Source organism: Aspergillus puulaauensis, chromosome 4 (genome assembly GCF_016861865.1).
Source record: "Aspergillus puulaauensis MK2 DNA, chromosome 4, nearly complete sequence".
In the NCBI taxonomy this organism is placed as follows: domain Eukaryota; kingdom Fungi; phylum Ascomycota; class Eurotiomycetes; order Eurotiales; family Aspergillaceae; genus Aspergillus; species Aspergillus puulaauensis.
In genome coordinates this window covers 1,631,882-1,658,190 of record NC_054860.1, presented here as the reverse complement: position 1 = coordinate 1,658,190, position 26,309 = coordinate 1,631,882, and the positions used below count along the sequence as shown (strand labels likewise).

At 51.7% G+C, this 26,309-nt stretch overlaps 12 protein-coding genes across 12 annotated transcripts; 6 read left to right on the top strand and 6 right to left on the bottom strand.

The window, feature by feature from the left end:
* Positions 1 to 70: 70 nt before the first annotated feature.
* Positions 71 to 339, top strand: APUU_40694A (uncharacterized protein; the record flags this gene model as incomplete). The annotated part of the gene is made up of 2 exons (XM_041703794.1): positions 71 to 151; positions 229 to 339. The coding sequence occupies 2 exons, from the start codon at positions 71 to 73 to the stop codon at positions 337 to 339; spliced, it is 192 nt and encodes a 63-aa protein (XP_041556444.1).
* Positions 340 to 672: 333 nt separating this feature from the next.
* Positions 673 to 2,308, bottom strand: APUU_40693S (putative cyclin-dependent protein kinase complex component; the record flags this gene model as incomplete). Its single annotated transcript, XM_041703793.1, has 2 exons — positions 673 to 936; positions 1,004 to 2,308. 2 exons carry the CDS (start codon positions 2,306 to 2,308, stop codon positions 673 to 675), a joined length of 1,569 nt encoding a protein of 522 aa, XP_041556443.1.
* A 1,532-nt stretch (positions 2,309 to 3,840) lies between these two features.
* Positions 3,841 to 4,774, bottom strand: pre3 (proteasome core particle subunit beta 1; the record flags this gene model as incomplete). The annotated part of the gene is made up of 5 exons (XM_041703792.1): positions 3,841 to 4,165; positions 4,228 to 4,503; positions 4,566 to 4,580; positions 4,641 to 4,686; positions 4,738 to 4,774. The coding sequence occupies 5 exons, from the start codon at positions 4,772 to 4,774 to the stop codon at positions 3,841 to 3,843; spliced, it is 699 nt and encodes a 232-aa protein (XP_041556442.1).
* A 501-nt stretch (positions 4,775 to 5,275) lies between these two features.
* APUU_40691A (alpha/beta hydrolase) lies at positions 5,276 to 6,410 on the top strand (the record flags this gene model as incomplete). The annotated part of the gene is made up of 4 exons (XM_041703791.1): positions 5,276 to 5,415; positions 5,488 to 6,000; positions 6,063 to 6,188; positions 6,257 to 6,410. 4 exons carry the CDS (start codon positions 5,276 to 5,278, stop codon positions 6,408 to 6,410), a joined length of 933 nt encoding a protein of 310 aa, XP_041556441.1.
* Positions 6,411 to 6,591: 181 nt separating this feature from the next.
* On the top strand, positions 6,592 to 6,936 carry APUU_40690A (uncharacterized protein; the record flags this gene model as incomplete). Its single annotated transcript, XM_041703790.1, has 1 exon — positions 6,592 to 6,936. The coding sequence occupies one exon, from the start codon at positions 6,592 to 6,594 to the stop codon at positions 6,934 to 6,936; it is 345 nt and encodes a 114-aa protein (XP_041556440.1).
* Positions 6,937 to 7,010: 74 nt separating this feature from the next.
* On the bottom strand, positions 7,011 to 8,070 carry APUU_40689S (ATP11 family protein; the record flags this gene model as incomplete). Its single annotated transcript, XM_041703789.1, has 2 exons — positions 7,011 to 7,836; positions 7,895 to 8,070. The coding sequence occupies 2 exons, from the start codon at positions 8,068 to 8,070 to the stop codon at positions 7,011 to 7,013; spliced, it is 1,002 nt and encodes a 333-aa protein (XP_041556439.1).
* A 593-nt stretch (positions 8,071 to 8,663) lies between these two features.
* APUU_40688A (flavin-linked sulfhydryl oxidase ERV2) lies at positions 8,664 to 9,475 on the top strand (the record flags this gene model as incomplete). The annotated part of the gene is made up of 4 exons (XM_041703788.1): positions 8,664 to 8,866; positions 8,926 to 9,054; positions 9,112 to 9,399; positions 9,457 to 9,475. 4 exons carry the CDS (start codon positions 8,664 to 8,666, stop codon positions 9,473 to 9,475), a joined length of 639 nt encoding a protein of 212 aa, XP_041556438.1.
* A 1,681-nt stretch (positions 9,476 to 11,156) lies between these two features.
* On the top strand, positions 11,157 to 13,018 carry APUU_40687A (LYAR-type C2HC zinc finger protein; the record flags this gene model as incomplete). The annotated part of the gene is made up of 3 exons (XM_041703787.1): positions 11,157 to 11,177; positions 11,270 to 11,392; positions 11,582 to 13,018. The coding sequence occupies 3 exons, from the start codon at positions 11,157 to 11,159 to the stop codon at positions 13,016 to 13,018; spliced, it is 1,581 nt and encodes a 526-aa protein (XP_041556437.1).
* Positions 13,019 to 13,621: 603 nt separating this feature from the next.
* FAP1 (putative NF-X1 finger transcription factor) lies at positions 13,622 to 17,218 on the top strand (the record flags this gene model as incomplete). The annotated part of the gene is made up of 1 exon (XM_041703786.1): positions 13,622 to 17,218. One exon carries the CDS (start codon positions 13,622 to 13,624, stop codon positions 17,216 to 17,218), a length of 3,597 nt encoding a protein of 1,198 aa, XP_041556436.1.
* Positions 17,219 to 17,793: 575 nt separating this feature from the next.
* Positions 17,794 to 18,047, bottom strand: APUU_40685S (uncharacterized protein; the record flags this gene model as incomplete). The annotated part of the gene is made up of 2 exons (XM_041703784.1): positions 17,794 to 17,850; positions 17,913 to 18,047. 2 exons carry the CDS (start codon positions 18,045 to 18,047, stop codon positions 17,794 to 17,796), a joined length of 192 nt encoding a protein of 63 aa, XP_041556435.1.
* A 710-nt stretch (positions 18,048 to 18,757) lies between these two features.
* Positions 18,758 to 21,255, bottom strand: APUU_40684S (GH92 family glycosyl hydrolase; the record flags this gene model as incomplete). Its single annotated transcript, XM_041703783.1, has 3 exons — positions 18,758 to 19,346; positions 19,402 to 20,076; positions 20,144 to 21,255. 3 exons carry the CDS (start codon positions 21,253 to 21,255, stop codon positions 18,758 to 18,760), a joined length of 2,376 nt encoding a protein of 791 aa, XP_041556434.1.
* A 1,582-nt stretch (positions 21,256 to 22,837) lies between these two features.
* sit2 (putative siderochrome-iron transporter) lies at positions 22,838 to 24,790 on the bottom strand (the record flags this gene model as incomplete). Its single annotated transcript, XM_041703782.1, has 3 exons — positions 22,838 to 23,772; positions 23,829 to 24,442; positions 24,525 to 24,790. 3 exons carry the CDS (start codon positions 24,788 to 24,790, stop codon positions 22,838 to 22,840), a joined length of 1,815 nt encoding a protein of 604 aa, XP_041556433.1.
* Positions 24,791 to 26,309: the final 1,519 nt, after the last annotated feature.

The following is a 26,309-nucleotide window of genomic DNA, read 5'->3' as shown; positions in this document are numbered from 1 at the left end:
CTTATAACTAACAATAACACTTGAAAGCACAACAGAAGATGAAGGTGAAGAGGAAGACAACGCCCAAGAAATGCCAACCAATGTTAGGAAGACCGATATGCAGTTGACGAATAACAATAACAGTCAGTACCGAGGAAGGCACTACACTAAGGTATTGTGTACATGCCTAGGTAAAAATAATAGAGGTATGGTGTAGGTAGGTAGGTAGGTAAATAAAACAAGAACCAGAACGGGAGCAACCGGAAACAAAGTCACGACGATGAAGCAGGCGAGAACAGAGCAGTCACCCTGGGAAAAGCCCGTGCTCGGACGGAATGGGATGGGACGCAGCGCGAGTAAAAAGAAGTAAATAGTCTATGGATATGAATAAAAGGTTCAGTTCGTTCGTGGCTTGGAAACAACTAGACAGAAGAGAAGATATAAAGGCATCAGAGGGAGGGGTATTCGATGCCAATCAATCCGATTCAATCAAAAGGAAGAACGCGGGAGGGTGGTTGAGGTGTGGACTGGAAGTTCATTGGATCCAATGCCGTCGGGCCGGATATGAGAGTAATATGAATCGGGCCGAGCCTTGAAGACCATGAGGCAGTTAACAATAACGCCGTGGGGGTATGCACCACGGTACATGTCTAGGCAAGGCAGCCAGATCGGACCATGGACAGGCAAAGCTCTTTAAGGTGGTGTGCTGGTTTGGCGAACCTCCGGTTGTCGCGTGTCGCGCATGTACATTCCGTCGGATTGGGATTCCCGGTCCCTTAACCCTACCTGAGGCTGGGATTGTTGTTGCTGCTGAGAGACGATTTCTCGGGCGTAAAATTCCACAAGCATGGTTCCGTAAGCTTCTAATTCCTCAACGGGGATTGAAAGGCGGAAGTCGTTCAGCAGGAGGAATTGAAGCTCAAGGTGGTTTAGCTCGGCTAATGGGAGACCTCCGACCTGGTTATAGGAGATCAGTCAAAGATAAAACTAAAAGAAAACCGCACAGTAATGGATGGAACAATACCTTTGCATATCTGGAGTTTGTATAGAATACGTCAGAGAAGAATTTACTAGCGCAGGTCACACCTGCAATGACTAGTCGATGTATGTTGAAGCTGTCGACAACAAAGAAATGAGAGAGATGGTCCTCTAATTGAGGATTCATGGCTGGTGAAATAGGCGATGACGACGACGGATCTTGAGCTGTAATTCCGGCAGAAGGCGGCGGGGTTACCATTGGTGAAGTGTGAGCCCGTTGCGCAACGGATGATTCGGAAGATCTGGGTCTGATTGGAGTGTCCGACTGCAAAGCGTCTGTACGAGTGTAACGGCGACGCAGGCGCTCTAGTTGACCTTTGTTCACCATTTCCGTCATGCGATCGAAATATACCAGTAAGCTGAGGAAAACCTCATACGTAGTGGGGCAATACTTGTGAATTCTGGTTAGATAGCTCAGTATACTTATACTCGGGACGTTTTTGCCGTGGAATGCGAGTACGCTGTGCGCTTGTTGAGATAAATTGCTTGACCCGTCCACAGGAGGGATTTGTCGGTTGACTTGTTCGTGATGTGAATCGTTGGTGGTAGTGATCTTGGTCAAAAGTCCAGCAACCATTTCGATGATATCCGTGACCGGCATGGAACTGATCTCGAACTGGCGCTCCTGGGCCCAAGGTCCTTGATTTTTCTGCGACTGGGCTAGGAATTCCTCGCTGGCGAAGCTCTGAATGTGGGATAAATCGCGAATCTTGATGCGACTGGGCGAGTTTACTTCCGAGCCTCCCAGCGATCGAAGAGATTCCAATGTTGGTCTTAACTGCGGAGAAGCTGGAGAGGACTGGCTACCCGTACGCCGCCCTCCGGGAGTTGCTGCCATGGTACCTGACTGACTTTCATGCTGGGATGAATATGTCGCAGAGTGAGGGCTGGGGTCAGGTCGAGGTGGGTGGCCAGACGTGGGCGGATTCATTGATGCAGACTGCTGTTGTGTATAAGCTGGTGTAGGGGTCTGTCCGGGCGTGACTGTCGAGGATTCTGATGATGACTGTGAGCTAGTATAAGAGGGTCGGCTGATGTAGGCCGGAACATCGTGGGACGGCAGTCGGGCTGAACTTGTGGTGGATGCCGATGGCGGGGCAGTGAAGGTGGGGGTAGTGTTAGACGAGGTTGATATGGAGCTACCGGTCTCGAGATTCGATGATGGCCGCGCAGATTGGCGTGAAGATGGTCGATAGACGGATTCCGAGGAAGGGACGGCGGCGCCTCCCAGCATGGTGTAGGAGCTATCACTATGGGTCGATGGCGGATGGTTGAGGACGACCGAGTCCATATCCGGGCGGAAGAAACGGAGGGACGGAAACTGCTCTGATTTAGAATATTATATAGCGAAAACAGCGCTCTAAATCCAATGTCAGCGACAGTTCCGCATCGAAGGGCCGTGTGGTGAGGGGGTGTTGGAGGCTGAAGGTAAACCATGTAGGAAGAAGAAAGAGGTGCGGGTGAGGGGAAACGAAGGCGAGACCATCAGGAGAAAAGAGGGATGGCGCGGGGTCCAATGTACAATCAGTAAATTATTACCAGCAGAAATAGAAGATTCCCCGGTGTGTAAACGATGGCAGAGGGCCAGAGGACTTGGGGGTGCGCACAGCACTCCGACCCGGCCAGGCTTGAATCGGAAGGGATTCACGAGCGAGAGGCGGCAACGGAACAATCCATTGCGATCTGAGGAGTTGAGAAGGGGACTGGGCAGAAAAGACGAGTATAGGGCTAAAGCCACGGAGGAAAACCAAGGAAACAGGGGGCGACAGAAGGAGAGGGAAGCTAACTTGCTGGTGGCGGAGGAGAGAAGCCTCGATAGACACGAAGTGGTGATGCAGTCCAGACGGGTTGGTTGACCTGAATTGGGTTCCACCGGGACAGTCAGCAGGGCCGACACAACAACAGTCGACAAACACCTCGACCACGGCACAACTGCTCGAGATCCTGCAATTAAGTATAGGGATCAGACAGACAATGTGATGCTAATAATGATCGGCTACGGAACAATGGCGTGGATATACATCAGCAGATGCATCATCGCTGCCTCATGAAACGGTGAGACTGAGCACGGTGAGCACGTACCCAACAGGCCTACTATTTGCTCACGCTGAGTCTCCGAGGTCTATGCTCGCCCTGTTTCTTTTTCTTGCAACAGCCCCTGGGACGATGCGCCTCCGTATCACTGGTGGTTTTGATTCCACATGATCACTAGTTTCCGAACTCGAAGGACAGGTATGAAATCCAAGATCCAGAACGGGAGCCAGCAGGATTCATGCCGGGCAGACAGGGACTGGAACGGGCGAATGGCGGCTCTCTGGAAGCGCACCTGGTGGTGATGGTCGGATGATTGGTGGTCGGGGAAGATAGTCGTGATGCCGAAACCCACCCTCGTTGACTCTGTTCGCCCCCGCCCCGATGAGCTATATACGGGCCCCCGGGAGACCCCCGGAACTTGTCTTTGGAACCGCGTCCTGATATCTCTACCTTACCGGCTGTGTCCCATGGCTGCGATTCCCAGCCTCATCATCTGCAGAGAGAGTAAAAAAAAAAAGCAAAGTGGAAGTCCGCAAAGTCTTACTGGTACTGCGACTCGCGGAGATCCTTGCATGACCTGTTATTTACTCATATGAAGCGGATCCGTCGATTTCACGTACGGCTAAAGGATCGCCATGCATTTCGAGGCCGAACCCTCGATGCATCACGGAGCTACAGAGCTAAAAATGCTGAAGGAGCGAAGGTTTTAAATGCAAGGGAGAAGCAAACAGAAGAAGGCTTTCAATTGATAGCTACCATGGAGATGTAATCATTGCCAATCGTGGGAAACTAATTGGTGTTACCGGGTGCAGTGTAGCCAGTGTCTGGCAGATACAGGTGTCGTTGCGCTCCTTTGTTTGTCAAGACTACCATCCTGATCACGCCGCCAGAGCTGCCGTCCCATTTGATTGCCTCCTGCAGTGCGCTTCGAACGAAACCGATACCCTCTTCTTCCGTCATGTTCTCCTTCCAGTTCGCGTCACAGTAACCGTAGATGTAAGTCGAACCAGACCCGCCAATCGAATATGATTGCTTGTGTAGTGATCCGCCCAAAGGTATCGAGTACACTTGGCCTCCATGTCGGGGGTCGTAACCCGCAATGATAATTCCGGCACTGCAATTCGCGCGTCAATAAAACCACTATCGATATCTAAAACCGCGTGTAAATCGGCCTACCTTAGCATGTCCTTGTTTTCATAACATAGCTCCTGGAACAGCGACGCAGCGACCTGAGTGCTTGGGGCCTCGTTGTTGACGATTGCGTACATGTTGAGATGGTACGAAACAATGTCCGCCACGGCCTGTGTATCAGCGGCCGAACCGGATCGGCAACACCAGATGGTATCATGGACCTGTGTGAGCTTATCGGTGACTCGATTGGCAATGTAAGCACCGGTCGTTGTCCGACTGTCCGCCCCCAGTATAACACCGTCCTTGAAGTTTATCGCCATGCTAAATGTGGAACGGGAGTATTAGTCGACCGGGTATCGATGGCTGCAGTAGACATCACTCACATTGATGTTCCTAGGCTGAAAGAAGAGACGTTAGATGCTGGTCATCAACAGACGATTGAGATTCACGGAACTTACTTGACCTCTCCACTCTTCAGGTGATTCATATCAATATGAATGCCATCTAGAATACATGTTAATGACGGTGTATAATTCAGCGTAGATAGCTTCTAACCTTCCCCGAGCATCCCCGTGAGACCGTGACCGACCATCCTGTTAAGTGAAGATGAAAAGGCTCCGCGAGTAGACTTGTCGGGTATTGGACGATTTTAATATTAGACAAGCGTATCTAATAAGGGCAGAGAAGAGAGAAAGAGACGGAGATGTAGGGTGGAAGGTAGAATTGTGAGGTTGTAGGTTGATGAGAGCAGCTTCAGAGCTCAAGGCAGGCAAGCCTTACGTGGGCAAGCAAGCTGGAGCTGATTCCGCCAGGCGGTGAATCCCGCAGCCACGCCCATTGGCCACGCTTCCCGCCGTCTCCTCCCCGCAGCGTGAAAGCCTCCTGAGAGTTTACGACAGTCCATGCGACCGACCCATCAGGCACTCACCATACCATCTTGCATTTTCTGCACTTGCGGTCTTTACATTCTGCATTACCTTGGTACGGGTCGTGGAATTGTGTGTTTGCCATTCAGCCTCAACCTGCCTCGCCCCTGCATTTCTTGTCATATTGCATTGCTCTATTACTTCTTCCTGCGACACTCGTGCTCAACATGTCGGAATCTCCGCCGCCCCCACCATCGTGGAGTATAGGCAGTATGGCCAACAGTGCAGTCCAGTTTCTGCGTCTTCCGATGCTAGCATCGTCCGGCCTAGCTGTTGTTGCTAGTGGCCTCTTGTATTTCAAGCAAAAGTTCGTCCGCCTATGTTGCAATCTTGATACAACCGGACATGGCGCTTTCGGGTAACTGACAACATGTTGCAGTGAGCTTATCTACCCGCGAAATATCCCTACCGATGCACGTACAAGTGTCCCCAAACCTCGCCAGTTCGGATTGGATGACTACGAGGAGCTTCAGCTTCGCACGCCGGATGGCGAATCGTTGCATGCCTACTTCATTCGTGCTCCGCCCAAGCGATTGGACCAGAACCTTACCGTGCTGATGTTTCATGGAAATGCAGGCAACGTGGGTCATCGCATTCCCATCGCGAAGGTTCTGCAAGATTTCTTGGGGTGTCATGTTCTGATGCTAGAGTATCGGGGCTACGGTTTATCCACTGGGGTCCCTGACGAGAATGGTCTAAAAATCGACGCTCAGACAGCGCTCGATCACCTGCGGCAAAGGGGAGAGACGGCGGACTCACGGATTATCATATATGGACAGAGTCTTGGAGGAGCTGTGGCAATCAACCTTGTCGCTACCAACGAAGACAAGGGTGGCATTGCCGGGTTGATCCTCGAGAATACCTTCCTTAGCATCCGAAAGTTGATCCCCAGGTACGTTTTCAGATTCAAGTCTATCCATTTTGTAATATTGGTTCTGTATTAACTGGTACCAGCGTCTTCCCCCCGGCCCGGTATCTTGCTCGATTCTGCCACCAGACATGGACGAGCGAGGAGGTTCTGCCAAAGATAACCCAGACCCCTGTGCTGTTTCTGAGCGGATTAAAAGACGAGATTATACCGTGAGTACCGCTTAACTTTCTTGGTTGTGCGCAAGGCAAACTCAAACGGATAAACTAACCCGGTGCAGACCAGCGAACATGACACAGCTGTTTGCTATTTGCAACGCCAACCGCAAAGTGTGGCGAACACTTCCAAACGGCGCACATAACGATAGTGTGGCTGAGCCAGGATACTTCGAGCATATCCATTCTTTTGTTACGGAAGAAATCCTGAAAAATTAACGAAGCCTTCCTCTACTTTATGATTTACGAATGCGCTGCTTGACCACGTCGACTTCCAAGACCAAGCTGATGCTTGCTTGGAACCATGTACGCCCCCAAATAAAGCTTACATGGCAAGCGTCAAGCAAATTCAGCCGACATCATTACGCTAGCGGCTTAGCGACTTAATTTCTTGTGCCTCATGATTCCCTCTCCTGTACTTTATCATCAACCATTACCAGATCCTTCTACAAGCATGTGTCCTACCTATATGGAAGCGGTGCGATGGTTGCTTTATTTGATTTCACTGTCCATATTACTCACAATTAAGGGACCTCCCGCATCTTTTTTCAAGACTCAATTGCTGCTATGCAGATGTGAAGCAGGTGCTGTTGAATGCGAGATTGCTTTGAATCGGCGTTTCGGGTTGGGATTTGTCAATGCATCCAAGGAGGTCTTTTTCTTGGATAATACTAGTATTTACCCACCGAGCTTGTTATGTATGAAGCAAGCCAAGTCATTCTATCTATCTACTTCATCTAGGTAGGAATTAATGTATGCCAAAAAATAATGTAAATGATATACATGCTAAAATACACGCAATGATGATATCTTTCTAATTTACAACTTCTCCGCCTCGGCCATCAGTTCTTCAATCTTGAAGTTCTGGACGTCACCCTGGGTAAACATGCGCAGCAGCTCGCCCTTCCGGCCGCTCGCCTGCCCACCGAAATCGTAAAACCGCTGCACACAGCTAACCAACCACGTAGCTTCAGAAGTCGACACTCCAGAATCAGGCATCACCTGGCCATGCATAAGAACCAACCCTTTGTCATCCGCGAGGTCTAGATGGTGCGTGATTGTCGTATGCGGCTGGGCAAAAGAACCGTGCAGTTTGTACGCAGCCAGTGGAGTAAAGATTACAGTAGATGTATGCGAGTTGACCGCTGAGGGTGTCGACGCAGGCGGGTGGAAGGCCCACTGCAAGAAATGAATATCTGCGCCGTTCTTCTCATCGGATGCCGTGGCGTTCGCTTCGGGTGCTTGGGGGGTCTCGGTGGTGCGTGGCAGTGGGAGGATGAACTGCGGGTTCTGACGGGCCGCAGTCATAATGCGCTCGTAAGTTTCCAACGGGACAACAGCGCAAATGGAATTGGGGTTTGAGGCGTGGCGGATGCGCCAGAGAGCTTCAATCTCTTTGGGAGGGAGAGCGCGGACTTTCTCGACGTCGAGGTAGGAGCTCAGGGCTTTGATACCGGTTGACTTTGAGGCGGCTGCGACTTGGGATTGAGCAGTGGTTTGAGCAGACGGTGGAGGAGGAGGGGGTTGAGGAGTTGCGGAGGGCGTTGGAGGTTCGGGGGTCAGGATTGTTGATGCTTCGCGGCGGAGCTTATCAATCTTTTCTTGATGGGCTTCCTTTAGGGATTCGACAGATTGGAAGCCCTCCCTGGGGTGTTGTTTAGTACCAGAGTTGTTTGGGACCTCTTTCCACTGTTCTGACTTACTGTTGCGCCTTCTGGTCGAGCTTCGATCGGTATTTCTCCAAGACCTGGCTGGGGTCGCGATGGGTCGCAAGGAAGCGAACATCATGGACTTGAGCCCACCGGCGCTGTTGAGACCGGATGAAGGGAGTCCGGGTCCGCGCTAGGGATTGGAAAGCCAGGGATCTGATAGACGCCATATTTGCTGGTGCGCAGGGTGGATTTGTCGAGATGCGAGACGAACTGAGGCTCCGGAGTTTAAGTCGGAACAAATTTGGTGGATCTGCATAAGGCGTTATGTAATCGCCTCCCCGCAAATGCTTGAATCGGACAGGGCATCTCTGCACTGTTATCTCTGGGCACTAGCGCATCGCATCGTGCCTCATAACTTATGTATGGACTATAGGTTGATATTCAAGACCAGTTCTGTAAAAAAAATATCGCACCGAGGCATTGCCTCCCTTGTGATACGCGCAGCATAAACAGGATAGTGACTAAGCACATGAAACCAAAGTAATGCGTTCCACGTGGACTCCCCGATCTTCGAACCTTGAAACTGAAAGACGGAGCAAGGCCACTTAACTGCTTCTGCAAGGAAGATGAACAGTTGTTTCTTCCTCAAAATCACAATCGCGTCTTTCGTTGAAAACCAACAATCTTGCTACTTGCTTTCGTTTTGATGTTCTGATGTTTTGCAGCCCTCCCTACTAGCACCATTGTTTGCGCCCGGTGGTATGCGCGTTCTCCAGCATCATTCAATCTCGAGAATCGTGCCCCTTTTCTCTTTTCAATCATGGCAAACCGCCAGATCACAAGGCGTATCTTGATAAGCGCTTCTATTTTAGTTTTTTTTCTCTTCGTCCTGTTCATCCAACCCTATGGACCCCCTAGTCCAGCAGTCCGAGCTCCCGGCCACCTCGATAAAACCACACCTGTTCACGATGATCTAAAGGAAGGGGGCATTGTGATGCCCCGTCTAGGCAATGAGACGGCGAAGTATGCAAATCCCGTCATCGCTTGGGTCTTGGATATGAGCTAACAGCTTGGGAAACTAGAGCCGAATTAGGTCGCGCAACATGGAAGTACTTCCACACTATGCTCGCTCGTTACCCCGAAGAGCCCACTGAAGAACAACAAGAGACGCTCCACTCATACATCTACCTTTTTGCGCGACTATATCCATGGTATACTTTGCCGCCACTCGCCCACCCCCGCACGCTGAATGCTGACTACTAAACTAGCGGTGAATGCGCGTCGCACTTCCAACAACACCTGAAGAAATACCCCCCGCAAGTCTCTTCCCGGAATGCGGCTGCAGGATGGGGCTGCTTCATCCACAACGAAGTCAATTCAATGCTCGAAAAGCCCGAGTTCGACTGTACTAAGCTCGGAGACTTTTATGACTGCGGCTGTGCTGAGGGTGAAGATGAAAGCGGGGGCAATGACTCTGATAGTGGGCACAAGGCCACCCCTCGCGAAAGCAGCGATGGCAATGATGCTATCTCGCCTGTGGAGATATCCCGGGAACCGTCAGTGCACCCCCTTGCCTTGCTCTACTAACTTTAGCTGATTGCGATTGAATCTAGTATCACTCGTGGAGGGTAGATATACGTGACACGGATCGAGTCGTGTCTCCGTTCTCACAGACACCTAGTTCATTTTCATCGTCTCTCTCGCCATAAATATTCAACGCTGGTCCGTTGAGTGTACAATAATTTTCTTTCAATTTGCTCGGCCACTAGTAGCAGCTGGGTTTAACAAAAGGTTGCGGCATTCGGTCAGGCCCGAGGGGGAGGCCGTGAAAGTTCCAACCCAATTCAGCGTGGAAGATGGATGGAAGCCAAAACCCTACTGGATTAGCCATGGAAACAAGGACGATCCCTTGAGCGAAAGCTACACAAGTATGCACCCTTGTGCGCATGACTCTGCTCGTGAGGGTTTATGGCTCTGTGACTGGCGCAGCTGACACTAAGCCTGAGGGTGTATTGACTATTCAAGCTGATGTTTTTGCCATCATGGGCGGCTGATAGGACGAAAGACTGACCAAGACAACCCTACCTTTTAAGCTGTTGTAGTTTATGCACGCCTTGGGAAGTCCTACTTAAATACCCGACGGGACAGCCTCAGGGAGTATGATCTGAAAGAATACCTGACCTGAATATCAACATAGTCGGAGGATGACACTGTTCACGGTGCTGAGCCAGAGAAGAATCAGACCAGGGCCAAAGCTAAACGTCAATCAACGCACGCAATGATGCTATTATTAGTGTATAGTAGGCGGAGTTTTTATCTCGCATTTAATGCTCCGCAGTAGATGCTTTGCCGCAAGTCATTTATAGCGGCACAGGCTGCCCCTCCATAAGCGCCGCACTAACAGCAACAAATGAGGGGCGGACCGCAACAAAGAGCCCATCATCTGTCCTTGACTGTGCAATGTGCGCCAGTGCGAGTCTCCTGACAGGCTCACGCCTCTTTAACCTCTCGCGTGGAGGGGACGACACCCACCCTCCTCGAGATTGGGATCCGTTGATCGTCGTCTGCCTGCGAAGTGACCCTGGTTCATCCTGAACGCAATGCCTCGTTTCAAGTCTTGTGCGCAGGCCAATGGTGGTTGTCGCCGCCGTACTTTTGCAGCTGACAGGGGATTGACAAAACCGCTTTTCGATGTGAGAAAGTCGTTTGAAGTGTTCAGGGGGCGAAGTGTAAGAGTAGCATTTGTTTCATGGTTTCTCAGGAGACGGTTGCTGAGAGCTGAGAGAAGACAGGCGAAGATCTTAACATTACTCGTAGGCTCGTAGCAGTGGCGTAACCTGGGGGAGCCAGTTAGCGCCTGGTTTCCAAGGCAGACTTTGCGGATCTTGTTCGTCCACAACAGGACTAGTGTCGTTTACCCACCTTTTTTCCCTTTGAATTTCCTCTCGGTTTTTTTGAACGCGCCAGAAAAGATTCCAACACGAAGAGCGCAAATCAAGAGACAAACTCAAAAGAGGTTGTCGCCTGTGCTTTGTTTTAATCGCTGATAGCCCAAGGTTGTTGCGCAGCCTTCTTCAGTTTTCTATTCGCCCTTCTGCCTCCTGTTGCCTGCTAGGTTGACATTGTCGCTCTGTCAACAAACGCAATTCCAACGCTTTTTGCGCCCCTTATCGTTTGCGCGAAGGATTTCGGTTCTGATTGCGGGGTCGCACCTCTATTGAGCCTTCTTTCACCAGTTTAAGAGGGGCAATCTCCTTGTGACAGTGACTCAGTCCTACTCAGTGTCTTCTCACATCGCGGGGTTTTTGTCAAGATGGTTTCATTTTCATGTGAGGTGAGTCGAGTCTCTTCCCGCGGTACCGGATCACAGGTCGCTTGTGTGAATATTATTGGAACGAAGCGCTGAACATCTATTCTCTTCCATAGGGGTGCGGTGATGTTCTCACCAAGAAGAAGCTTGACTCCCATCGCAACCAATGTCGCGGAGCAAGCTTTACCTGCATTGACTGCATGGTCCACTTTCAGGGGACGCAATATAAATCGCATACGGTACGGAAAGCTCTCTTCATTTGATATTGTTGTTGGGGAATACGGTGTTGGTATTTCGGTCCGTTGCTTGACCTGATTCGCCTCCTCGGCATGATGCGCATGATGGCGCTGGGCCTATCGACAGGCGGCGATATAAGGGCAACGAATCGTTTTACTTATATGGCGTGGAACTAACTTTAGTTTTGTTAGTCATGTATGAGCGAGGCTCAGAAATACCAAGGAACACTCTATAAAGAGAAACCGGCCAAGAATCAACGGAAAGGAAACAACAACGACAATAGAAACGGGAACAAAAACGATAACAAGCCCGCGAAATTGAACACTCCCCACCGTGCCCCGTACGTGGAAGATGCTCCCGATTCGCAAACCAACCTTGTCCCTCCTGCTCCGAGCCCCCCTACTCCAAGCGAAGCCAAGAAAGCGTCGACAAATGACGGTGCCAAGGTCAATGTATTCGATTTCATGGTTGATGAAAAGACGCCAAATGCGTCCAAGGTGTCTCTTGTCCACCCGAAAGAGCAGATGAAGATGAAGGACCACGCGCCTTCGGTTTTTGAACCTCAAGCGTCTGCGAGCAGCAACGCCGATGATGACAATGGAAGCAAAAACTACGATGTCGCTTACGAGGAACACGGTTTCTCTTACGGTTCTGGTCCAATCGATCCACCAACCTATCCGAACAACAAGAATGCTGCTATATCGATGGAGTTCATGACCCCCGCGCCGAAGAAAAAGAAGGACCGGCGGGGAGAGAGGAAGCAATCGCCTCCGACTTTAACTGCAACTACTAGTGAGAAGAAGCGGAAGCGCCGTATTGACGACCATGATATCAATGACGCAGATACTCCTATGCTCGAGGCTCCATCTAGCGTGTTGAACCACCCAGGAACGCCGTTGCTCAACCATTCCGGACTGACAGGCGGGCTCGACCGCATGCTCCGGTCACCTTCTTTAGACGATGAAGACGCTTCGGACAATCCGCGCCGACGGTACCAGGACCCTTCATCGCCTCTCAAGCGCACCCGTCGTGACGAGAAGGAAAGCCACGATGCCGGTCTCGGCATCTCGATTAAAAACCGAGCCGAGCGCCTGGTCTCTTCTATGTTTGCTGGTTCCAGCGTTTCCGGAAGCAGTGTTGCCGGTCACGAGAACGAGCCTCGCAAGTCCAAGAAGACTCACAAGATTCGCAACGCCCCGAGCGACCATGGCGCCCCATCCGAGGCCGGTAAGACCAAGCGCAAGATTAGTGCGCAAATGGAGGGGGAACGCCCAGTGCGTCGTCTCAAGAAACTCGAGTATCCCGAGCGTTCGTACTCGCCACGAGAGGACGGTCGCGAGTTGATCGTTTACCGGCAGGAGAACCACCCGGACGAGATCCAGCAAGAGATGGCTGCGCACTTTTTGTCTTTAGTGACCAAGGGACCAGAGAGCTCCCGAGGTTTCTCCATCAACAAGGTTCTCAAGCGATTCCACAAAGACTTCACAGACGAGTTCGACGGAGACCGCGGACGAGATCAAGGTCGAAGCCGCGCAGATCGCGAACGGAGGGCAGATGATGAGAAGGATCTATGGCGTACGCTGCGTCTGAAGCAGAACGAGCGAGGGGAGATTGTGTTGTTTTTCTAATTTCTTAATTTTTTTTTTTATAATTTTTCTTGACGTATAATGTTTGCATGGGTTGGTTATTTTGAAGTCACCATCCTTTTCCTCCAGTTGAGGAACCGCATAGCGATGATAGTTACGATATTTTCTACTTGGATCTGCCAATGATTATACATATTATTATCTTCTTCTTAATCTTGGCTTCCCTCGTATAACTTGGTATGCGCAGGTCCCACTATGAGTAATAATGACTCGAACAGTATTTATGAGTCACGACCAAGCAACACCGTTGCAGAGCAGGAGGCGACTGAATGGAGATCATCGTCACTCGCTTCATTGTTGAGCTTGTTAAATAACCAGTAGTATGTGACACAGCGAAGTAGGACAGTAGCCACAGCGTAAATACAGAATCGGCCAGCCTTTACAAACAAACGGCCGAGCCACAGTTGAACTCTCGCCACACTCTTAATAAGACTCGCACACTGCCCGCTCTTCACAAGAACTTTCACTTTCCATCCTTTTCTGTTCGCCTAGGGCATTTCTGTTCGCCTCAGGCGTTTTTATTTCATTTCTTCTTCTTTTTTATTTCCTTCTTTCTTCCGTATTATCCCGCTAGCTGTGCCGTGCATGACTGCAACTGCAAGTTTGCAGCCCCGGACCCCAAATTCCATGACCACCCAGATTATGTCAAGTTCGACCACGCCCGCTGCGGACGGTAATGCTCCGCGGGCTCCGAGGTCTTTCAGACGTGGATACCGCGGTCGGAGGGGTAATGCCAATCGACGACCACAGGGACAAGAACAGACACAGTCTTCGGGTGCACAAGGGCAACAGCAACCGCAAAGTCAGCCTGTAGAGCAGGATCCGCAATCGCAACTACCGCCGCCGACGCAGTCCGCATCACAGAACAAAACACAGCCAGGCGATGCGCCGAGTTCGAATGCGACGAACCAGCCGCGGTCACGGCGAGGCCCGAGACGAGGACGCCGGGGGGGTCGAGGTGGGAACACAGCGGCGGATGGGGAAAGTCAACGGCAAGATCGGGTGCGGGCTGGCGACGAACAACAGCTGGGAGCTCCTAGGCGGAAGTTCCAGGGGCGACTGACGAAGTCGCAGCATAATTCGGAGGATGATACACAAGAAGGGGGGTTGGAGGATACGGAAGACCCAGGGTTGAGGGCCGATGCGCCGGCGTTTGTACCAGGATCTGTTCCCCCGACTACGAATGGTGTGCCATCATCTTCGAAGACGACCACTGCACCGACGCCGGCAACGAAAGGGAAAGGGAAAGCGAAGAACCCTCGTCCCCGTGCACCGAAAGTTACTACGAAATCAGAGGCCGATGATATTGTTACACGGATTCATGAGGATATTGCGCATAACCTTTACGAATGCCCGATTTGCACGATTGAGATTGGAAGAAAGTCGCGCGTGTGGTCTTGCGGGCTCTGCTGGACTGTTTTTCATTTGAGCTGTGTTAAGAAGTGGTCGAAGAACGAGGGCGCCGCGGCGCAGGATGCTGCGAGAAGGCGAGGTGAGGAAGGAGAGTCGAGTGGGCCTCGTGCTTGGAGATGTCCTGGTTGCAATCTTGCCCAGGAGGTGTTTCCGACAAGCTACGCTTGCTGGTGTGAGAAAGAGGTTGATCCGCGTCCACTTCCTGGTCTTCCGCCTCATTCGTGTGGACAGACTTGTTCGCGGAAGCGCAAGGGCTGTCCACATCCCTGTGATGCCACGTGCCATGCTGGACCTTGTTCACCATGTACGGCGATGGGTCCAACTCAGGATTGTTTCTGCGGCAGGAACTCCTCTACGAAGCGTTGCCAAGATACCGACTACGAGCATGGCTGGAGCTGTGGCGAGGTTTGCGGTGACCTTCTACCCTGCGGCGAACATACCTGCACTCGGCCTTGTCACGAAGGGCTTTGCGGGGCCTGTGAAGTGAAAATCGACGCGCGATGCTACTGTGGCAAAGTGCAGACTGAGATGCTTTGTAGCTCTAAGGACGAAGAGCTAGAAAGTGAGCTGCAACATGAGGATGGGCAAACTGAAGAGTGGACTGGCAGCTTCAGCTGCGGAGACGTCTGTAGCCGTCCGTATGATTGCGGTGTTCATTTTTGCGAGAAAGGATGTCACGCTCAGGATTCCCAGAAGGCTCATTGCCCGAGGTCTCCAGACGTAGTATCATATTGTCCTTGCGGGAAGACACCATTGGTTGATATTCCAGGATATACCCCTCGGACATCGTGCGAAGATCCTATATCGAATTGTCTGGAAGCATGCGGTAAGACCTTACCTTGTGGACATGGGTGCAAAAAGATCTGCCATACTGGTCCCTGTGGTCCCTGCTTGCAAAAGGTCGAGTTAGAGTGCCGTTGTGGACGCAACTCGTTCAACAGCGTGTGCCACCAAGGTACAATCGAGCCTCCTCAGTGTTTCCGAGTCTGCAATTCGACCTTACACTGTGGGAGACATGCATGTGCCGAACGGTGCTGTCCTGGCGAACAAAAGGCACTTGAGCGCCAGGCGCTGCGACGAAAACTAAAGTCTCGTCTGCGCCCTAGCGACGAGGATGTGGAGGCCGAACATATTTGTACCCGGGTTTGTGGCCGCAAGCTGAAATGCGGACGGCATACATGCCCGGAAATTTGTCACAAGGGCCCATGCAATACTTGCAGGGAAGCAATCTTTGAGGAGATATCTTGCAACTGCGGTCGGTCGATTTTGTATCCACCTTTGCCTTGTGGAACGCAACCTCCGCCGTGCTCATCTCCTTGCGAACGTCCTAAGGCATGCGGCCATCCTCAGACGTCGCACAATTGCCATACGGACGATGAGTCTTGTCCAAAGTGCCCGTTTTTAACAGAGAAGATATGCCTCTGTGGCAAACGGACGCTAAAGAACCAACCCTGCTGGCTAGCGGATGCACGGTGCGGGCAGATTTGCGGCGAACCGCTCAAGTGCGGCTCCCACTTCTGCCAGAAGAATTGCCACCGGCCAGGCGAATGCGAGGACGCCTCACAGCCTTGCCAGCAGGCATGTGGGAAGACGAAGTCGCTTTGCGGCCATCCATGTACAGACGCGTGCCATGCTCCATACCCCTGTCCCGAGAAGACTCCCTGCGCTTCCACGGTCACGGTAACATGTGGCTGTGGACGACTCCGTCAGGACCGTCGATGTAACGCGGCGAAAGCCGTGGCATCAAAGGGACAGCTACAGCAGCCGCAGAGGCTACCTGCAGTCACTCCACTATCATGCGACGAAGAGTGTGGGCGTCTAGAGCGGAATCGCTCTCTAGCAGCTGCACTAGGGGTCGATATTAACCCGTCGAACACGCTCGCGCAAAACACCCTCTCCTCGACAAACCTCCCGTACTCGTCTGAAACTCTCGACACGTACATCCAGCTCTCACCCACGTCCCCATTATCAACCCTGCAGTCGCACGAAGCAACCCTCCATTCTCTCGCCACCGACACAACAAAACGCTCCATACGCACTCAGCCCGCGAAATCTTCTCTCCGGGCCTTCATCCATTACCTCGCCTCAGACTATGGCTTCGCAAGCGAGAGCTTCGACCCAGAACCCCACCGGCACGTCTTCGTCCTCAAACCCACGACCTGGACACCCCCGGCCTTCGGTCTAGGCAATGGCATTTCAATTGGCATCGCAGGCATGAGTGTATCCGAGTGTGTGAAACTCCGCGAACGCCACAGGGCTAAGGAACGCGAAACCCAGCGCCTCGCAGCCGCAGAAGCCAAAGCTCAGCGAGAAGCAGCTAAGGCGCAAGCCCTTGGGTCATCCGAATCAAGCGGGTGGGCTCAGGTCGCTGCGTCGAAACGTGGTAACGGAGTCACTGGTAGTGCCAGAAGCACGCCTCCCTCTCGCACGGGAAGTGGATTGTCGGGCTCGTTGTACTCGGCTCTTGCATTGAACGATGACGGGAGTAACATGAGAAAGGAGAAACTCGTTTTGAGATCGGGCGTTGGTGCGTCGAAGCAGGCCCGTGGTACTCCTCCACCGGCTGAAGTGGCTGATAGTTGGGAAGAGGAGGTGGAAAAGGAAGAGGAGCAACGGTCGAAGGAGACTGACGATAACGTTGGAGCGACAGAGACTGAAACGGGGACCCTCGGGAATGAGGACGGGGACCTTGAGAATGTGCCTGCTGCTGCTGCGGCTGCTCCACTTTCTGGAGAGCAAGTTGCGAACGATGCCATGTCCAGTTCATGATTATCTGTTCTATCTTATCGCTTGGCATTTTTCTTTTTATTTTCCTTCTTTTCTTACTATTATTTCTGATATCATGTTCATTCATGCTCGTGTTGTGTTTAGCATAGCGAGTCTGAAGCGTATGTACTTACGACATGTCATGGGTGGCGCAACGGGGTAAAAGAATATTCACATAATAGATTATTCAACACTAATCGGGGCATGTACTGGCCAGAAAACTTGTAATGATTGTGCAGTGCTTCTTGTAGTTGAGTGGCCACATAGGGATCAAATCTCTACCTGGCTTTCCTTCTCCCCGGCCCAGACATTAGTTAGCCCTAACCGGAGATATGGACGCAGCCAAGGTACCAAAGTACTACCGTAAAGACAAAACAGCCTAAGGAAACGATCACGTCTCTTGACAGTTTCACCTCGGCAGGCTCATTTACATACTGAAAGTATTCCCGCTTCAGATATCTACCGAGTAAAGGTACTGACCAACCCATATCACCGCATCAGACTCATAACCAGCCCCAATACTCTCTTCCCCTCTTTCTAATCACCGTTCCACCACAATGATGCATTTATTACCCCCTTCAACAAACCGTATTCTCGGGAAGACAGTACTGAATCCTTGGATCGAAGCCGCAGCACTACATAAGAGAGATCCAGTTAGCCTACACCACCATCTACATTCTCTTTCCGAGATACATACAACAGGCAGATCCTTAGGGCAGTCAGCCTCGGATTCGCACCGGATACCTGGGTCTTCGGCTGCGGAGGCGGTGGCGGTAGTGAGCGTCAGGGTAGCGAGGAAGGTGAGGATGGAAATTGTAGAAATAAACTTCATTTTGGCAGTATTTATCCGTTTAAGATAACTAATTGGAGGGGAGTATGGAGTGAGTGAAGGAAATATGCAAGAAAGAGGTGGATGGGGTTTCGGTTTATATATACCCAGTCCAGCCCAGTCCTACTTGGAATGAGGGGAGGATGTAAGGTTCGACAGTTCAGCTTTAGGCGGACAATCTTGGGAGTAAGTAATAAGCATAAAACACGGTTTCATAGTCTTGGCTTAGCTTAAGGCGTCTTGCCTCGTTTCCTTTTTTCTCAATGGGAAATATAGGGGAGAGCAGGCCGGGTCTGATCTGACACGGACGGTGAAGGCTGAAACGGATCATCCTCAAGGGGCAAATCCATGGATGCATCTCGTATTACTCGGAGAATCAGCTGCAATGTCTCACTTGCGCGGGGACCAGCACTGATTTTGTGGGGGATTTGCACCAGCCACCTGCATTCCATCGTCGGATGCTCACTCGTTTTGCTGGGGTTCGTCGAGAGGTGCAGTTGATGACGTCGGGGTTCTGCAGAGAAACGAACCATCTCATGTCGCTGCTTCTACAGAGTACCTTGGAATGCAAGGGCTTAATCATGGATACGGATACGAGGTTCTCTATCCAATGGTAATTCTTGCATCTCAATTCTTGGATGCCAGCAGTCAGCACAATCCCTCTTGTAAGCTCACAGCTGTACTCTGTGCTCTGCACACTCAACATCCAATGCTCAAGACCTCCCAACGCCCTTCGATAAACTCGGCGGTCGATCCTTCTCCTCCCGTCCCCAGTCACTCTCCTCCGGCCCAAGAACCAATTCCAACGTCCACCCCTCAGTAAAGAACTCATGTCCAATCCAACTCTTCCTATACGCCTTCCCATTCACCTTTGCACTCTGGATATAAATATCCTTGTACTCAGGATCAAAGTTCACGCTCCTCACCGTTGCCGTCTTATTCGTCTGCGGACTCGTAATGCTCACCTCCTCAAAGTACGGCGCTGTGATAAGATACACATTCTGACCAGGGTTCGGGAAGAGACCGAGCATTGAAAACACTGTGAAGGCGCCCATGGCACCGGAGTCGTCGTTTCCTGGTAGGCCCGAGGTAGAGGTATTGAAGCGCGAGGGTATGTACCCGTGCACACGTTGAGAGGAGAGACCGGGTCGTCCGGCGTAGTGGTATTGGTAGACTGTTAGGAAGACAGGCTCATTACCAAGATCGGCAAGGCCGGATTCGTGGAAAAAGTCGAGGCGCTTGACGAAGGCGTCGTCGCCGCCTAGGGTCTCGATTAGGGAGGCCATGTCGTGGGGGACGTAGCTGGTTGTTGGTTAGTTGGTTTAATTGCATTGGCATCGGAAACGTGGTGACTTACAATTGGTATTCCCAGACGCTGGACTCGAAGGTTTCAGACGGATTGTCCGTCAGCGAGCACCAGGAGGCAAGGGCACTGCAGGCGATGGGGTCTTGGTATCCCCATGTCCCGTTCAAGAATTTAGGCTGGAAGAACCCCACGAACCCGCTGTCCGTACCGTTTATATCAGAAGTCTGATCGGAATTGTATAGGTTTTTCCAATTATCCGCTCGCGCGAGGTACGTCGTATATCCGTTTTCTCCTAAGCCTTCCCCAACAGTCGACACGCAGAAATCGTTGTATGAGTACTCCACAGTCCGCGAGATGCTCCGAGAGTTCGTCCCGAAGCCTAGATAATCGAAGTCGAGGTAGGGGATATAGTTCAGGCGTTTCCAGCTCTGGAGACCCCCACGGCCCTCGTACGACCACTCCAACGGCTCGTTCTCGGCATCGTTGACCATGGCCTTGTATGCGAGAGACCAGTCGATGCCAGTAAGGTTCTTGACGTATGCATCCGCAAGGACAACATCAGCATTTGACCCGCCCTGCGTCCAGCCCTTGCACAAGCTCATCCGGCAGTCTGGTAGCCAGCCTTCATGCTTATACGTATCCAGAAGACTACGGACCATGCGCGACTGCGTTTCAGGGTCAACAATGGTAAGGAGCGGGTGCTGCACTCTGAAGGAGTCCCATATACTAGTCACGCCGTTAGTAGGTACGTACTATGACCAGAATCCAACCCCCAAAAGGAAATCAAACTCACCAATAAAACGAGTCGAAATACGGCTCCTCACTCTTCCACAGCGGGTTCTCGCCCGTCATGTCCTGCGGATCAAGCATGTTGCGATAAATCCCGCTCCAGAAACTCCTCTGCAGCTCTTCATCCGCTCCCCCAGGCTTGATTGATACAGGGCTCAGCTTCTCCCTCCACGCCTCCTCGGCCTCGCCCCTCAACCGCCTGAAATCTTCTAGTGGTTTTGGAATTCCCTTCTCTGCATTCTGGCACGCCTGTTCGTTACTTATGTAACTCATCCCAACGCGCGCAGTAACTGTCAAATCACCATCACCCTTCGGCCGATTAAACCTGATGAATCCGCCGCCCTGTACGTAGAACAAATTGAACCCCCTCGTCACGTACAGATCTTGAACCTCTGTGCCCGCACGGTCATTCACCCAAACCCCGCTATCGCGGATATCAGCACCATAGAAGTCCACGCAGGTATACGACTTGTACGACCCGGCACCAAAGGACGGCAGAAACGTCCCATTGGCGAGTATCCTTCCCTCTCCGGCATCAACAGAGACAGAGGCATTCTGCCGACTATCCCAGAGATCCGTCAAGTCCAGCAAAACCAACGGACTCCCTTCAGAACCAGCACCAGAAGAGGGGAAAGTAAACTGAAACAACGCCGCACGCTCCGAAACCGTCATCTCTGCTTTAATCCCACCCCTCACCAGCTCAACCCCAAAATACCCCGGGCGAGCCACAACCGAGTCATTGAGGTAAGGACTGGCCCTCTTGCTCTTGTCGAAGAGGCAATTATTCAGCTCCCCGTCTGCGCATATTTGCGGGAATAGAGGGAAGTTGCCTAGGGAGGGGTTCCCGCCTGTGCCTGAGTCGTGCAGCGCTGAGAAGCCCGTCACGTTGCTGCCGTCTGTTGCGAAGCCGGCGGTGTTTTGGCCGTCGACGTCGGCGACGGCTTTGGCGAGGCCGTAGGGGAGTGAGGCGCCTGTGAAGACGTTCCCGCCATCTGTTGAGCCTATTAGGGGGTTTATGTAGCTGAGGATGTCGGGCTTGGAGTTGTAGTTGGTGTTGGCGGCTTGGGCTTGGGCGAGCCCTAAGATGGCGAGGATGAGGGGTGCTGAGATATGCATGGTTGGCGGCACGGTGGCATTGGGATGGCCACAGGGGAACAACCTTGGAGTCAAAAACAAGAGCACGGGGAATCCAAGATAAATAATACTGTGAGGAGATGAATGTTGAGGCGTGAAGCACGTGCCGGATCGCCAGGATCAGCATTCCTGCGAAAGTAAACAAGCGGGGTTGGTGACATCGTCTATACTAGCATCACCGCGAGAGTCGCACAGTAAGGTACGGTACGATCTGGACTGGGAATCCTCCAGAACTACAAACCCCACAACTAGTCGCTCTTCCGGCACTTCGATGCCCCATATCCCAGCTGCTGCTCCTTGTAGTTGGCTGCTTTCAGTGTCCTCTCCATAACGCGCTGTCAACCTCCGTTGGCGGATATCGATTTCTTGACCATCCATGAGATCTCTGTCGGTCCTTGCAGATGTGGTGTCACCAAGTACATGACTCCGGGCCTCACTATTGCGTCCTTTCCTGCAGTATATCTAAGTCTGCGTCAGTATGTATCCATTAGATAAAGTAAAGCTAGAGAACACTCACAGCGATCCCCGAAAGATAATCCAATTCGGTCAATAATTCGACCTTCTCGATCTTCTCATCGGCCCCAAATATCAAGGAATGCTGGGTTCGATATGTCGGTGTGCTCCCTATTTCCCTGCAGTAGCCGGATAGATATGTAAATGTCAGCCCTGTGATACGATCTGGGTTGTCACTGCCATGGTACGCTGTTACAGAGACAAGCTTGTCCGTTGCAGTACGTCCCTCCCATAGGGCTCGTTGTGGAGCGGCCCACGGACGTGCCTTTAAGAAACTTCTTGGATCCCGACATGTAAGTTTCCCCTTGGGGTATTTGGGACTCGAGACAACGCGAATAAAGTCCCAGACACTGTTGAAACCCCCAAACGAGAGTCGACTGGGTTGAAAACAAGAAAACAAGTATGAATAATTTATGCAAAAAACAAAGGATTATGGGACAAGGGTCGCTAACCAATTCTTCAAGACGGTTTCCCTGAGACCGCACGACAATAAGCTCGTCTGTTGAGAACGGGACCTCATCCGGAAAAGACACAGTCCCAGGTGTCATGTGGCTTAGGTATTGGCCGCTAAGCTCAATATAGTCATGGGCTGAAGTAATTCAACCTTCGAATCTGCGCAGAAAGGATGGAACTTTGTCGGCTCAAAGAGTCAACAATAATAGAACGAGGGGTGGTAAGTCTGTAGTTGAAGGTCTAGATGGTGTCCAAAGTGGGAGGGTGTCCCGTATGGGCCTTTATGGCTTGCTGCACGGATGTGTATGAAACCTAAAACTATCTACTTAAGCGCTGATATAATAGGCAATTGAAATGGTAGAAACAATAACTAATGTGGTATGATTGAACTAAGTAACCAAGGAGATTCTTTTCCCGTTATAGATGGAACCGATTATCTCCCGTCCACCAGCCGAGAGATTCATATCCATATCCACTCCACTCCACTCCACTCCACTGTATTATAATAATGTACACCAATGCACCCGACACATTTGTTTTAAAAAAGTTGTTATATATATATGTATGTATATATACGAGCGACGCCGGACGCACCCAACTAGAGAAGGTTGCCCTTGTTCTGCTTCTTGTCGACATTGAAGTTCCGCCACACAGCGACGCAAGGGAAACCCAGGACAAGAAGGCAAGTGGAAGCGATGGCACCATACATCTGGCTCTGGCCCCAGGCGTAGTTGACGGCGTTGCGACGATCCGAGCCAAGTGGGTACGTGACCTGTACGAGGTAGCCGTCCAGGTTGATACTCATGGCTTGGTCCTTGAGGTTGTCGGGCAGGCGGGATTCGAGGGCCTTGGTGAAGGTGTTGTTGTAGATGGCAACACCGACGGCTTGGCCGATGGCACCACCTAGACTGGAGAAGAGACCGAGGAAGGAAAGCATCATGGGAACGCCTTCTCTGTCGGCGGAAGCCATGACAGCCATGTCCTCGCCGATGACGAGAGTGCCGCCTCCGAAGGCGATGAAGATCTGACACATGATAATGTAGCCGATGCCTTCATTTTCGCCACGGAAGTGGATCATCAGGCCGGAGCCCAGGAAGAGGAGGGGCAGGCCGAAAAGGAGACAGGCGTACTTGAAGTGCTTGGTGTAGCGGATGTAGATTCCGAAAAGCACACCCCAGAAGCAGGATCCGACGTTGTAGATGTTGAACACGTACCCGGCCATCGTGACACTAAGGTTGTAGACGACCATCAAAAAATTGGTGAAGAACAGGTCCCAGCAGTAGAAGGAGAAGAATGCCAAGGCGGCCATGAAGCAGGCCCCCAACACGCTGCGCTGCTTCAAGAGCTCGTATCTAATGAACTGGGCACGGGCACCCCACTTCTCCCATGCGGCAAAGACGAAGAAGAGGCAGAATCCGATCACCAGCATGGCGATGAAGGTAGCGCTGTTGTACCCCGCTGATCCACCCGATGTCAAGCTGAAGGGAAGAAGAAAGAGAACAAAAGCAGCTATCAGCAGCAAAGCGCCCACCACTGCAACAGTTAGCAAGACCGACGGGCCGAAAAGTTGAACTGGGTTATGAACGTACAGTCAAACTCATGAATGTAATGAATAATGGACTGAATAACGGTGCGACCGCTCGGCTCCCTCTTGTATAAGCCCATCTTTTCAGCCTTTCTCTGGTAGAACTTGAACACGATAGCAAGAGGGGCAAAGACGACAGTGTTAACGATAGCAAAAGTGCCGTAACCCCAACGCCAGGAAGCATTATCAATGAAAGATTGACCAGCAAGAGGACCGGCGAAGGCAGTGCAAATAAAAGGGGTTTGGGAGAAGGCGAAAGTGAAGGCACGGTTGCGCAGACCGGAGGTATCAGCGATAAAGACGTCCATGATGAGGAACAGCGCACTGTAACCAACTTGGAAAAGGACGTATCCAGCCGCATATGAATCGGGGTTGTTGCAAGCCGCGAGGATAATCAAACCGACAATGTGAACGCCAAGGAAAACCAGGAAGCCTTCCGCACGACCCCAGAGATTAAGAATCTTCGCAATCGGTAACTTGAGCACACCTCCAATGATACTTGCCAGGATGTTCGCTGTCGACACCTGCGGGGCTTGCTGGAAGTTGGAGAACGCGTTGGGTTGTACAGAGCCGGAGACAGACGACGTAAGAGCCAGCAAGAAGAAGCACACCCAGATCCTGGAACCCAAACCATGTAAGCCAAGGAAAGAAAGGAAGGAAAGAAAAGATAAGAAAGACTGGTGAAGAAGATGAGACTCACCAAGCGTAGCTAGCGTAGACAGCCTTCTTGGGCCAGACCAAGGTCGTAGCCTCGGCCTTTTGCACACCCAAGTGAGCATTTTGAGTGATCTGGTCCGGGTTCTGCTCGACTTCCTTCTCGTTACGAGCAAACAGACTGGAATCGGTCGATTCGCCGTCCTGTACGATACGCTCCTCAGGGTTCTGGGGTCCCTTGGGCTCAGTGGGGTTCGACTCGGCCGCACGGTCGCGGGAAGTGAACTTTTCCAGCTTATCCAAAATGGCCATGGTGAAAGGGGGTCGTGTTCAAGACGGCCTCGACCAACACTCAGAGGGAGAGAAAGAAAGGGAAGATGAGGAGCGACGGGAGCAAGAAAAGAGAGAAACAGCCACCCGAGAGGGCCGGGGTCGCGTCAATATAAGCAAGGATCTTGAGACAACAGCGAGGATGGGGCCGGAATGTCACTGAGTGACTGGGGAATTTCTTTTTCTCTGGCGCGGATTTAGTGCGGGCTCGCTCGCAGCAATGGAGCATCGCCAGCCAATGACATTGTGTCCTGATCAGATAAGACGTGGACGGGCCTGTGTTTCGATCAGATAAGTTTTGATCACTTGCTGAGTCAAGGGCCAGTCCCACGCCTGCTCGGCTACAATTGGCCCAGAGACCTCGCAATGTCCTTCGTCGCTTTTTCTTTTTCGTTTCTCGTCCACTGTGGAAACCCCGGCAGTCATGAACTCATGATGGAATCGGCATCCCCGGTATCCCAAAGGACCCTATGTTAGTTGTTACAGACCTGCAAGGATGCACGGTTGCATCGGCATGCGACGATGCAGGGATTACGGAGTCTAGTCAACCCACGCCCATTGCAGACTGAACAGGCAGGGCTGAAACCAATGTCCCCCTTTCCAGCCTGCTCGAGTGCTCTCGAGACCACGACCCCCAAGTCACAAGTGTTGGCGATGCAGCGGCGAGGTTTTCCACGCGTGGGGTGTCGGACTTCAACACCACGTTTCTAAGCGGGCTAATTACCTGTTAGCGTTCCTTTGGGTCCGTGGGCCACACATCGAGATCATATGGTTCGTCCTTGGCATGACTGGCAGCACTGGATCACCCACTGGCTCTCATGGCTTGACACACACTTAAACGTCTGCCGCGAGAATCGCGCCCGGGTGCTCGACCTGAATATAGAAGCAACCCGAGACCCGATAAAAACCCCCGGCAACTAGACGAATCATCGAGATCGACTGGCTGCGGCCTCTGAATTACCGTTGTCGATTCTGTCTCGGTCTCCCACTCAAAGGGTCTCGGATTTGTCCGGATGTCGACAAAAAAGTCAAGGACCGTGGCGTGTACGCCACTCTGTAAAAACTTTGCATAAGCCGAGACCCTTTTTTGATTCTTCCCAACAGCTTGGTTACCTGGTAGCAATGTGATTGGTATGGGGGTTACGAGAAAATTTTGATGGTTGGGTCGAAAGTCGAACGACTCGAGCAGCGCAGCGATATCGGTGGCCGTTTGCTGAGGTGGTCACTGGTTGTGGTTCTGTCACACGGTCGCACCAAAACTCTCCGCTGGTAATCTCCGGTCGGGCTCGGGTGTGGCACAATCAGATAAAATTATCTCAACCTAATCAGCCGCGATATCCCGTCCAAGGTTCTTTGTCTTATCCGAAGGATCATCCATTCTAATTCGATCGATGCTTGTGTGGCTTATGGTTGTCACCACGGCAAATAACAGCGTGGAATAGTAGCAGTCGTCCCATTGTGCGATCGTAAGACTCGGGGGAAATCTGCTTGCCCACCTGGA